The sequence below is a fragment of the Natrix helvetica genome (assembly GCF_964273705.1).
Source record: "Natrix helvetica genome assembly, chromosome: 6".
Taxonomy (NCBI): domain Eukaryota; kingdom Metazoa; phylum Chordata; class Lepidosauria; order Squamata; family Natricidae; genus Natrix; species Natrix helvetica.
In genome coordinates, this window is record NC_138553.1 from 36,913,032 (window position 1) to 36,926,875 (window position 13,844).

The window sequence follows — 13,844 nt, forward strand, 5'->3', positions numbered from 1 at the left end:
CTCCCCATTGCTCCATGCCTCAGGCGCCTCCTGGTGGCCAACCAGCCCCTCTGGTCCTTGCTCTGAATCTGAACCCTGCACAGGGTCCTCCACATCGTCCAGGACAGACTGAAATGATCCCACGCTATCCGAGTCCATCAGCAGCTCAACCGGATCCTGCTGGGCCACAACAGTCACCCACTTGACTTCAGGCCTAAAGTGAAACTAGAATTAGCAGTGAGTCGCCTAGTTTCTAGCCTGATGCCTTAATCACTACATCAAACTGGCTTTGCAAGAAAACTGCAGGGACATGTCCAGGCAGCCTTGGAGAATTGGATATGATTTAACAGAAGAATGGAAATAGGACACATTAAAGCACAAAACAAAACAACACTGATGATAATTTAAAAGAATATGTTCACTAAAAGCATAGTAATACCACTTCTAAAGGCTGTTGTAGAGAAAGTGCATTCTAAAATTGTAGCTCTGGAGCCAATATATTTCATAATTTGGGAGCAACCAATGTTAGCTTCCAAATTTTGGTTGACAAGACAAAACCCCAAAGCACAGATAAACATTAGTTTTGATAAGAAACAGAGTCTATTCAAGCTTCAAGCTTGTTCCCTATAATAAGACAAGTGGAGTCAAGTACTTTTATATTTCTTTGTCAAATCTCTCTCCACTGTCACCACCATCCATTTTAGCTTTACATACACTATTGATAAGTCACCAATAAGCATTCAAACATCCGAAAAAATAAAAACAAAAATTTTCTTGCAACATTTCTTGTTGTAAATATACTGTACTTTTCAGAGTATAAGACGCACCGGAGTATAAGACGCACCAAGATTTTGAAGAGGGAAATTTTTTTAAAAAAGTTTGTGCACTCTGCAGACTTCCCCAAAATGGTCCATTTTTTGTGAAAACAGGCCTGTTTTTTTCTTTTAAAAAGGGCATGCATAGCCTTTAGGAGACTTGTAGAGTGCTCCTGAGTGCTGGGGGGGGGCAAAAATGACCCAAAACTGACCGTTTTGTGTTCATTTTTGTACTCCCCAGCCCCCAGGAGCACTCTGGAAGCCTCTTAAAGGCTATGCACAGCCATTTTTGCAAAGGGGGCGGGGTTTTGGGAGGCCAAAAATGCTGTATTCAGTGTATGAGACGCACCCAGATTTTCACCCTTTTTTGAGGGAAAGAGGTGCGTCTTATACTCCAAAAATACGGTTATTGTGTGACACACCTACGCACACATGTAGGACCATTTAATTTTCAGGATGCCAAACATCATTACAGATTATTCAATTATTTTCTTGCAGATTGAATAAAATGTGATTTCAATCTTTTCTCACTATTGTGTTTCTCGGTTTTACTAGGTCTAAGAAGAATTTTGTGTGAAAATGGCATCGACAAGTGTTACACATAGTCTTTTTGTGGAACTAGATGGTAATAATAACATTTTAAATTTATGTAATCTTAGCAATTATGAAATTCTAATCTGGGAAGCTATTTAATTCTAGGAAATGCATATCAAGAGATTTGGTAGGGAAGGAATCTGGGAAGAGTGACACATTGTTGGTGGGTTCTTCATATTTATAGAAACTAAAATAAAACCTAATGGAACAATTAACTATATGGGAGGAATGAATTGAATTGGTAGGTTAAGGAGCTGTATAGTGTATGGATGTCTCATAGGGGCATGTATGGCAAAGGAGACGGTGATTCTTTAAACTTGGTGCTTCAGTGTGGTCTTAGAGACCTAGAATGCTTTATGACTTCAAGGATACATGCCCACTTGAAAATAAAGGACTAATCTTCATCTCTAAACTATTTTTTTTGCTTTTAAGTAAAATAGTTTCTATTTATTTCTAACTGAGTTTGTCTTTGACTTACGACTGGTCACTTACCAACAGTCTGAAGTTACAACAGACCTCCCCAGGGCTAATTATGATCTGGATTCAAAATGCCAATGTCCGGGGAAAGCCATCATGTGACTGCATTTTGGGTGCTTGGCAATTAGCCAGGGCATCATCCTACAGTCACATAACCACAATTTATTACTTTTTTCTTTGGCCAGAGATTGACATTTACTTCCAGTTTCCGGCAAAAAAAGACCCTTTTTGCAAATAGTAGGTACACTTAATGACTTTAGCTTTATGTCCCCCACTTTCGCTTAGCAACTGCCTCAAAGAAATAAAAAAATCAGTTGTGGTAGCATGGTGCCCCCTTAATGATCAGCATGACTGTAATTCAAGGATTATCGGTATATAGAACAAGAAGCAATGGGTGGAAACTAATCAAGGAGAGAAGCAACTTAGAACTGTGGAGAAACTTCCTGACAGAACAATTAATCAGTGGAACAGCTTGCTCCAGAAGTTGTGAATGGCCCAACACCAGAAGTCTTTAAGAAGATGTTGGATAGCCATTTGTCTGAAACAGTATAGGGTTTCCTGCCTAGGCAGGGGGTTGGACTAGAAGACCTCCAAGGTCCCTTCCAAGTCTACTATTGTATTGTATTGTATTGTATATAGTGGCCTCAGCTTTTTGAAGTGTATATGTTACGGTGAAAGACCGAAATCTGGTGAATGTCGACATTCACCGGTGAATGTCGACATTCACCAGATACGCTTGGTGAATGTCCGAAAATACCCTTATCCTCTCGACACTCGCTTCCTCCTCGCTTCCTTTTAAGCGTCTTCTATTCGCGGAGTTTTTTTTTTAATGTCGATCGCAGGATCGCAGGTTTTTTTAAAAAAACTCCGCGAATAGAAGACGCTTAAAAGGAAGCATATCTACCTCTCGGCTCCTCGCTTCCTTTTAAGCGTCTTCTATTCGCAGAGTTTTTTTTTTAATGTCGATCGCAGGATCGCAGGCTTTTTAAAAAAAACTCCGCGAATAGAAGACCTTTAAAAGGAAGCGAGGAGCCGAGGTATTAGGGTAAGGGGATTAGGGTAAGGGTGTCGAGAGGATAAGGGTATTTTTGGACATACACCCTTACCCTAATCCCCTTACCCTAATACCTCGGCTCCTCGCTTCCTTTTAAGCGTCTTCTATTCGCAGAGTTTTTTTAAAAAAAACTGTGATCCTGCGATCGACATAAAAAAAAAAACTCCGCGAATAGAAGGGTGTCGAGAGGATAAGGGTATTTTCGGACATTCACCAAGCGTATCTGGTGAATGTCGACATTCACCAATTTCGGTCTTTCACCGTAACATATATATATATTTCTACTACAGATACTTTTATTGCTTTTTAATTGTCCCGCTTGTTCTCTGATTCCGCAAATATTCCACATCATCACTTTGATATACTCTTAGATGGAATCAGTGCTAGAGAAGAGAAAGAGGGAAAATATAACTTTTTGTAACTTCTTGGATTTCCAGCCCTTTTGTCAAACTGTTGTCGGGGTTCCAAGTAACACCCCTAACGAAAGAAGACTCCGAGGCTTGAGTTTCCTCAAAGTTCCATTTTATTAGAGATGTCATATTGGCACATCTAGGAAAACCGGAATCTGAAAGCTTTCAGGTTTTCCCCACCCAAAAGAAAGTTCAAGTTCCTGCCCAGCATCTACATGTCCATCAGGTGGTCCAATCAGGCACCGTCCAAAATTGGAGATGCCTCTCAGTCATCTTATCGCAGCTACCGGGCAAGGTGGCCTTGACTCTCTGAGAAAGAATGTTATTTAGACTATGTATCTCCCATGCTCCGTATAATCCCCCCTCCCATCTTCCCACAGTAGAAAATGTGGCAGGCCTGAAGGCCCATCCTCTTTCTTTAGTTCCTTGACTGACCCAGAATATCTAGTCCCCATAGCACAAATACCACCTCTAGCAATGTCCAGTATGTACTACCAACATACTCCACAGCCTAAGAAATCTATTCCTTTCTATATTTTCACTAAAAGACAGACATGATTGATCTCAGCTTTCTCGGTTAGGAAGAAAACTTCTCAGTGTTTGTGTGACCCTATGCACTGTGCCAGCAAGCAAGAACGAAACACCCTTTAACACTGAGACCATTTTATAACTCCACTCATCTCACTCTGGCACAGGAGCTTTGCTGGAGATGCTGCTATACTTTCTTAGCAGTATGGTCAGTGATGAGAGATGCCTAGAATGATTGTTCAACAGTATCTGGGGGGACTAATCAGGGTGGGATTCTACCGGTTTGGACCGGTTCGGGTGAACTGGTAGCTCCAGCGATCAGTGGGGAGCGAACCGGTTTTGCTCCGACGATCAAGTGGGCCCGCCCGCCCACCTCTTTGCTTTACTTACCTATATCTTCTCAGCTGGATTGCCATGACTCAGCTGTTTTCCTCCCAACAGTAATGCGGAAGGTAAATTTTCTCTAAACTGTGTGTGATCACCGAACCGGTTGTTAAACCAGTAGGATCCCTCCACTGGGACTAATGATTCCTGATTTCCTTTCTTAAGGAAATTGTAGTTCTTTAAGTAACATAACTTTGTATACTTAAGACAGGTGCAAATATATGAAGTTTATTTCATGATAATCCTATTTCACAAGATTCCAAAATATCTATGCTCCAGAATAAGGGGAACCGTGTTGGGGAGGGTTGCTGAAGAATTCCCTGAAGTGTTGTTATTAGAGAGCATGGTGGGAACAGACAGAGGTTGCCCCAAGGCTTACCACTTACAGCTCTGAACTAAAACTCTATTTCATCCTTTTTACCCTAAATGCCAAGTAACATAACATAACCTTCAAATGACCTGTAACACAGTTAACAGTTATGTAATTTCTACTCTACAGTATGAAGTTCATACTTCCGCTAGAGCAGAGAACATGGGGATATCTGAGGAAGTGCACTGTTATATTATGACATAACTTTTTATGTATTATAAAAATTATAATTATAATATAATTTATATTATGTTGATATCAACAGATAAGTATTATCTGTTGGTGTTTAAGAAGCTGAAAAACAGACTAACATAGATGGCTACCTGGGAATAACTTGGTTTATGTGTCCATGTTTACCTGTTATATATTCTAACTCAATAATACAAAACTCTTGTTGCCTGTTGTTAGTGCTGACATTTTGACGTGTACTAAAATATTTTTCTTTAATATTGTCCATTAGAAGAATACAGGCAAAAAACTCCTTTTGAAAGGATGAACACTGAAATCTACCTTTACCGAGATATTGAATGCACAGAGAAAGAAATTGTAAGTATTCTACTGGTCAGATATTGCTGACTACAATGCCTTCTTGGCCTCTTTGTTTGGATCAGTTTCACGTATCCTGTTAAATCATAGTTTGCTTTACACCCACCCACCCACCTCCCGAAAGGTAAGGGCAGTCTCCTAGACAAACCAAAGTCATTATGGCTTCTTACTGATAAGGAATAATACTAAAGACTAATAGCAATTATAATTTACACAATGAAAAATCAACAATTTAAAATAAGACAGTAATAACAATAATGCAAATAATTATAAATAGAAACCAGAACTTTCGTATGTTTTAAACATTCATTTTGGACAACCAAAAGAGAAAAGACTGCTTCTTTCTTTGGAGCCAAATAAAGAAAGTAGCATATATTGTGGCTAACAGAGCTCCTTAAATCAAGTTTCTTGCTGCCTCCTCCTCCTCCATCATTTCTTACTATCTTGCTCCTTCTCTGCACCTTTTACGTCAGTGAATTATTGGAAATAATTATTATTGCAAACAACAATATGGAGATTCAACTGTAGTTGAGAACATGAAGAAAACACATTAAATGAATCCCAGAGCAATTATCTTGGCTACCATTTAGTTTCTCATTTAACTGGAATTCCAATAATTTACTTTCAAATTTCATACAACTATAGTATAGATTCAAAATATAGAGGACAACCTGCAGAACCAATAAAACTTGCCTTAAAGTATTTTCTTTAACAATTCCTTTTCCTGATATACCATTCTCCATCCCCATGCATGTAGAGTTGGGGATAACAAAATATGTGGACTTTTAAAAGAAAAGACTGGTAGAGCTATAGGAATATTTGGATGCGCTTTTATTATGTTTATACATTGTGTTTAATTTTAAGCCACCTTGGAAATAAAATCTTTACTATGATCATAGACCAGCCTTGAGAAAGTTATGAATTTGCAAGGCAGTTAGGAAATGCATTATATATAATATAAAACTAGACAATAAACATGGATTTCAATTTTAGATTAGAAAAACGAAGCAGAGTGTGAAGGCATATCAAAGGAGTACCATTTCCTCAAGAGCCCGGTGTCGAAAAGCTTTGAGAAAACTAGAAGAAGTCACTGAACAAGAAACAACAGAAACAATAGGAAAGGATCTTCCTGCTCTGAATTGGGCTCTTGCTTTTGCAAAGTGTGAGTAAACATTTTAGAGAAATAATAGACTGCAGGAACACTAAGGAATTTTGTGGTTTTTTTGCAATCTTGGTTGAGGTGGCTCAGTGGCTAAGACGCTGAGACTGTTGATCAGAAAGGTCGGCAGTTTGGTGGTTCAAATCCCTAGTATAGGTTTCCTGCATGAGCAGGGGGTTAGACTAGATGATCTCCAAGGTCCCTTCCAACTCTGTTACTGTTAATATTGATAGATGTTGAGTACTTGAATTAAGTATCCCATTATTGCCTCTTTTCTCTAAAATGTCTCTGATTGATTCAGGATCTTCTGATCAGCTTAGTGGTTTCTAATATGCAATAACATCATTGTTGTTTTTCCATTCTGGTATTTTTGCCCAAATGCTCTTAACTATTCCTGTGCCTCAGTCCCTGGATCTCAAAAATGTGTGAACGTCTTTGACATTTAATGTCACTCCTGCCTCCCTTTGTCTGGCCTATTCTTTGGAGAAAGTGGTACCCTTCAATCCTTGCATTCCACCCATGAGTTTTATATTATCCCACCAGGTATTAGTACAGGTAGTCCTTACCTTGTTGCCTCATGACCACAACTTCCAACCCAAAGCTAGGCAGTCATTAAGTGAATCATGCACTTTTTTGCCAAGGTCATTCAGGGAATCCAGCTTCCCACTTTGGTTTTGCTTGTCAGGGTCCTTGGGAAGGTTATGAATGAAAATCTGATGACATCTGGGCACTGCAAACTTCAAAAATACATGCCAGTTGTCAATTTTGATCATATGACTTCAGAATCACTGTGATGAACTACAGTCATTAAACTAATAGCAATAGCACTTAGCAATAGCACTTAGACTTATATACCGCTTTACAGTGCTCTGCAGCTCTCTCTAAGCGGTTTACAGAGTCAGCATATTGCGCCCAATATGCTGATCATAAATTGCCCCCAATATGCTGGTCATAAATTGCCCCCAATATAATGGTCATAAATTGCCCCCAATACAATGGTCATAAATTGCCCCCAATACAATGGTCATAAATTGCTCCCAATATAATGGTCATAAATTGCCCCCAATACAATGGTCATAAATTGCCCCCAATATAATGGTCATAAATTACCCTCAATATAATGCTCATAAATTGAGGATTATCTGTAATGCTATCATTAAGTTGTTCCTGCTTGTTCTTCATAGCTCTAATTATATAAAGACTTTGGAAACCTTGAATCATATAACATGGGGAGTTCCTTTCAACTTATTATTAGGTTGGTGCCTTCAGAACCTGCATGTTACTCTCAGTAGTGAAGTCACACTATTTTCTGGGGTGAGTTTTTTTCTCACCCCTCACTCATTCCATAAGGGTAAGAAGTAATTTTAATATAATCCATATAAAAAGTTTAATTCCAGTCCATGCTGCCAAGATATCGCAAACCTGTCTTTACCCCAAGCATCATCATGTCTGCAATGGTAACTCTGGGATTTATGATGCCCCCACACCAGTCATTGCCACTATTAGTTACAATGCAGAACTGCAGTGGGCTTGCACACTCATACACCCTCTGAGTCATCTCAATAGTAGTGAAGTCACACTATTTTCTGGGGTGAGTTTTTTTCTCACCCCTCACTCATTCCATACGGGTAAGAAGTAATTTTAATATAATCCGTATAAAGGGTGTAAGTCAGTGGTAGTCAACCTGGTCCCTACCGCCCACTAGTGGGCGTTCCAGCTTTCATGGTGGGTGGTAGGGGTTTGCCGTAACTCTGCTTTATAAATTTTATAAAGTAAAGTTACTTCCCTACTTTATAAATCACCCTTACTGTGGAAGCGGTCGGCGGTTAGAAAATTTTACTACTAACAGAGATACAAAAGTGGGCGGTAGGTATAAAAAGGTTGACTACCCCTGGTGTAAGTTATCTTCCAAACACATTTTCCCAAGCCTCATCCAGCTGTGCTGAAAAATCAGCAGGGACCTTATGAAATCTATTCTAAAGATAAAAAGAAAAGAAAAACAGGTCTTGTTTGGTAGATTTGTTTTCTTCTTGTCTTTAGGAAACTATGAAATACGATGGCTCATCTCTGGCATATTCCTCAAAAGAGGAAAATAAATCTTGCTTTTGTGGAATATTCTATATTGTCATCTGCAAAATGGGTGTTTTACAGTAGTTTGCTTGAACTGCTCTGTAAAACTCTTGTTGGCTCACTAACTAAATTGACTGAATTCTTAATTTTGGCTTTATTTCTAGCATAGCTTCCTTATCCTTTGGTTTGACATTATACAACTTTAGTTTAATATGTGGAGAAAATTTCAATTTTTAAAATGTCAATTTAATTGTGTTAAGTCATCGATAACATACAGCTTGTTTTAAAAATATAGGCTGCAGAATATCAGGAGAAAAAAAATCACAAAATTGTATTTATTTTTTTTAAAAGGTTGTCAAAGTGACAAACAGTCTATAGCAGATTACATCAGTGAAGAGAAGGAGCTATTTCTATTGGAGGTAACAGTTTTTATAAACCTTGTAAAAATACTAGTATATGTATATATGTTTCCGCGGGCATTCCAGAAAACTTTCAAGATTTAGCTATTCTCCTAGGTCTCAAGTTAGGTTGGTTGGAACTCCTGTTGAATTGTGTGTGGCTGTAGATAGTTGGATCTTTTATTTTTTTATTTTTATCATTCTTGCATTCTGTTTTGATGTTGTTGGCTTTATTGTATGCTAGACTATGTTGGAGGTGGGCAGTGTCAGGCCCAATTTTATCTTTTTTGAATGGTCATTAAGCAGATGCTCTAGTTGTTAAGCAACAGAGCAGTTGTTAAACAAATCTATTTTATCCAAAGATTATTATTTTTTTGCTCAAAACCAAAATAGCCCAAAACTGGCCAAAAAAAAAAAAAGGCCACCAAAAATTTCAGTCATCAAATAACTGCAAGCAGCCATAAATGCGACCCGGTTATCAAGCAACCAAAATGCAGTCACATGCCCATGGGGGGGGGGGGGATGTGGCTGTCAGAACTCCAGAATTGGGTCATAAGTTCCTTTTTGGGAGATTCATTGTAACTTTGACTGGTCATTAAATGATTGGTTGTTAAGTGAAGACTACCTGTATGAAAATTTTCAGATCTATATTATTTTATTAGAATATTTTAAGGTAATGTGAACATATAGCAGTTCTCAACAGGGCATATGCTCATTGGCTCCAGGCCTTTGCAGAACCTTCCCTTCCCATCTTCCCCTGCCGCTTTTCAGTCACTGGCAATGTCCTTGCCTGTTTCCTGTTGTCTCTATGCCCACTACAACTACCGGTATCTTCCAATATCCAGAAGAGAGCAGCCCAACTTATTTTCATACTCAGACCAAACCAACAGAGCCTGTTTCAGTTATAGCACACAAGCTACCTGAAACCAGATTTGTCATGTACTGACTTATATGTGCAATCTTACACATCTCTTGTGCAATGGCATAATCATTAGGCTGAGGGAGAAGTGGGTCACAGCTGATGAAGAAAAGTGGACTTTGCTAGAATACCAAAAAAAAAAAAAAAAACCCACCTGTGGCGAAAAGATCCAGTTTGGAGAGCTGAAACAGGAAAATAATCATAGGCTATGAAGAAAAGCTATAGTAGTTTGAAGACAAGCTATGTAGTTGCAGCTGATACAAAGAGAATAGAAGAAAGAATCCTGACACTTGTAGGAAGATTTCATTAAATGGTATGTGAATGAACAAATGATTCCACTTTATTTGTTACAGAATCAAGAAAAGGATATGATGGACTCACTGCTAGTTAATAATGCAATTTCAAGATTTTATAGACATTATAAAAAAAAATAGAACACGCGTATGCTAGCTCACATTTCTGAATCTATTATGTAGCAATAAATGGTATTCATAATTTTCAAAATGGAGAAAGGTGATGCATGTGTGAGAAATGATTGCAGGGACGTAATTTGGGGAAAGTGATCAATGGCTTGACAGGAATGTATTGTCTCTCCCACACAGATACACAGGAAATCCAAGTCACTATTTTAAAACTAGATTACCTAAACATAGGATTTAGGTAATCAATATCTGAGTCTTCAGAACAACACAGCAATATTTAATCAAGTTCTTTTCAAATGGCTCAGTGCCAGAGAAGTGCATGGGAATGGTTTGGTTATGACAAGTTACTGTGCATTAAGATGTTTTTTATATAACATTTTGCTATTGTGTTCTTTCTCCAGTACTCTGTTAAAATAAAACAGCGGACCATGACAAAGCTGGAGAAGATGGCAGCAAAGGAGGAGAGGAGAGCCAGAATTGCTGAAATAAAATTAGAAGACGATACCCTTGCATTTGAGGAGTTTCTCAGACAAAATGATAGGAGCTCTGTAGAAGCCCTTAAATCGTTAGTTACAATTCTGTTTTAACTTTACAGCTGACTGTAGTGGCCACATTTGGAGTGTGACTTCAAAGATTCATTGTCTGGTTTCCTCTTCTGTTCTCCCAAGTGAAAAAGCAGTGAAAGAATCATTGCAGGAAATGGACACTCTCTCTCCTACCTAAATGCTTTCCTTTTCTCTCTGCTAGATGTGTTTCTTGGGTTTTAAAAGTTTTTAGGTAATGGGTCATCCTTGGCTTTTGAATGGTGTCATGGGGGTCACATTCTAAAATATTAATGCTCAAGAAAAAGCGGTGTGTTAGACCAGCCATAAGTTTGATTTAATTTAGCTTATATTATATTGAATAAAAATGAATATTATGAAATAATGTCTCTATGATTACTCTCCAGAACATTAATAATGTCCCCATGTCACATTATAAACATCGTAATTCAGCAGCTTTTGTGGGAGTTTAAGGAGCCAAACACAAGGCATTCAGGGACTGTACATTCCAGTTACAGAATATGAATAAAATCATACATAGGCAGTTGGTTCCTGAACTGTATCTATGCATTCTATGCAGTAGGCAACTGGCATAAGGAGTCTTTACTTTTCCCTAATTCAGATCCTTAAATAAACTTCTATTCACCTCTAGATTAATTCCAGTCCATGCTGCCAAGATATCGCAAACCTGTCTTTACCCCAAGCATCATCATGTCTGCAATGGTAACTCTGGGATTTATGATGCCCCCACACCAGTCATTGCCACTATTAGTTACAATGCAGAACTGCAGTGGGCTTGCACACTCATACACCCTCTGAGTAATCTCAAAAGAGACTCTGCTGCCCTAGCATCATGATTAGACCAATTTTGTTCAAGTCCTTGCTTGAATAAGAAATTTATGTATTTAGAAGAACTGCAGAGTAGTATGACGGCATAGATATGCATTTGAAAATAACAATAATTTCTTCCATTAGGTGACTACCACCTATTAGATTTGAGATCTTTCTCATTTATGCCATTCCCAGGTGTAATACTTCATAATCGCCCATTGTGAGCAGCTAAAGGTGTAAGAACTAATTGGAACTAACAATAAATTAATTCAGTTTTAGAACAGAATTCTATTACAAGTAAAGTAAAGAAACTGTTTCTGTAGATGAGATTTCACTGTCTACCTTATCACACACAAAAGGAATGGGGAGTTTCCAAAGATTCCTGAACAATTTCTTATTATAAGAAGAAGCTGATATTAATTAGGATTCAGTTACCGTACAATTTCCTTTAGACAAAAGGGTTTACATCAATGGAATTTTATTGTGTTTTTCATTTTCAGTATTTTCAAGTAATAATAATTGCTGAATGTCACATTGGTTTTTTCCCCACATAGATGAAAAATAAGTTTGATTGTTTTTTTTAAAGTTTTCTTTAAAATTATTCTCAAGTTATTTTATTATTAAGTTTCTGGATTGCCAATAGTGTATACAACTATAGTCTCTTACTACTAAATTGAAGAGACAAAAATTCCTTTTCTTTCTCGATTTAAGAAATATAAACTGCCTCTGTATAACCAGGGCCGGATTTAGATGAAAAGAGGCCCTAGGCTATTCCACTTATGGGGCCCTTTCACCTCCCATTTTTAAGTTTGTAAATTACATGAGAGATAATAAAATACATCATTACTGTGATATATATCAATATATTAAATGAAACATGTTGTAATTGGTACTAACCTTTATAAAAAATGTGGCACAGATAATAAATAAAAATAAAAGGCCCCTCTTGATCTTGAGGCCCTAGGCTGAAGCCTAGTTAGCCTATAGGAAAATCCGGCCCTGTGTATAACTATTTCAATATTTGGAATTGGCAAGATTTTGGAAGTTGTTTGCTACTGCCTGCATCCCAAGGCAGAGAGAGACAACTGGTCCAAGGTCACCCAACTGGCTTCATACCTAAGATGATACTAAAACTCACAGTCTCCTAATTTCTAGTCTGGTGGCTTAGGCACTTCATCAGATTGACTCTCTGTTTCAATATGAATATCTCTGTATTAATATGCAGCCTTTTTCTAGGGCAACTCAAGAGGCAAAATACAAAATGGAAATAACAACAGAACTGAGGATAGCAATGAATGAAATGTTCTCCCTTAAAAGGTTAACTCTTTCTTGTTGCTTTATGAGAGAGATTTATGGGAAGGATTCTTGATGATGTTATTCTTAATATATTTTTCCATGATGCAGCATCTTTTTGCTCCATGAAGTTGCATTTCAAGTACCAGATACCTACACAAGGGTCTTTATACATCTGTCATACAGAAAGGCACCAAATGGTCCAGCTAAAAAAATCATTCAAATGTACACTATTTATACCATGGATAACTGAGAAGTGATAGCTGAGATTCAGAAAGCTGAATCTTTAGAATTATAAAATAAATGGAAAATTGAGTAGATGTTCTTATTAAGCCCAAGTTAATATTTTCTATTCTTTTTATGAAGCATATTCAATTGTTCTTTTTTTAAAATTTCTGAACAAGTTCACAGATGTTGGTGATAAAGGACAGACAGTTTCTTGATAAAATAATCTTCCCCAAATTAATGTAATTTTGAAAAACCGTGTTGCCCAGACATAGCACAAGTAGCTCCAATACTAATAAGAATGATTATAAAACCACATATTGCAATTCAGGGAAAATGCTTTATTCAGCTTTTTTCAGGTATTTGTTAAATGTCTGTTTGGCATTGCACATCTGTAATATCTTGTATCCCTTGTTCTCCTTTGACATGTGCAGTGAAATTGCAAACACTGAAGACCTTTTGAAGCATTATATATCCTATGAAGCCTTTTTGTTTAGTATTTCTCCCAAAGCATGGCAAGAGCAGCAGATGGCAAAGAGGAAGAAAGACAGGAAAAAAAGCCCATCAAAATCCCTTATTTCTTTCCCACATGCTATTGATAAAGCCAAACTACTTTCAGCCTCCACTTTAATACAAAGTAAAATAAGTAAGTACAGAGTTTTCATTTGTCCATTGACCATTTAAAATACATTGTGGGGGAATACTGCTGTAATCATTCTAGCAAGCCCATCAACTAGGGATCTTAAGTGATGTAAGGCTAACATATCTGGAATAAACTAAACTGAAAATATATAAAGGACAATATATGCATGGAAGCAGAAAGTTTTA

General features: G+C 37.6%; 1 protein-coding gene across 2 annotated transcripts in view; it reads left to right on the plus strand.

Moving 5' to 3' along the window:
* Nucleotides 1-13,844, plus strand: part of CCDC38 (coiled-coil domain containing 38) — a 29,098-nt gene that overhangs the window by 1,605 nt on the left and 13,649 nt on the right. For both annotated transcript variants that reach the window (XM_081958573.1, XM_081958574.1), the window contains exons 2-8: nucleotides 1,350-1,419; nucleotides 5,072-5,157; nucleotides 6,151-6,319; nucleotides 8,738-8,805; nucleotides 10,527-10,690; nucleotides 12,735-12,815; nucleotides 13,451-13,662. In XM_081958573.1, the coding sequence (XP_081814699.1) occupies nucleotides 1,374-1,419; nucleotides 5,072-5,157; nucleotides 6,151-6,319; nucleotides 8,738-8,805; nucleotides 10,527-10,690; nucleotides 12,735-12,815; nucleotides 13,451-13,662 (826 nt within the window). In that variant the 5' untranslated portion in view covers nucleotides 1,350-1,373. The remainder of the gene's footprint in view (nucleotides 1-1,349; nucleotides 1,420-5,071; nucleotides 5,158-6,150; nucleotides 6,320-8,737; nucleotides 8,806-10,526; nucleotides 10,691-12,734; nucleotides 12,816-13,450; nucleotides 13,663-13,844) is intronic.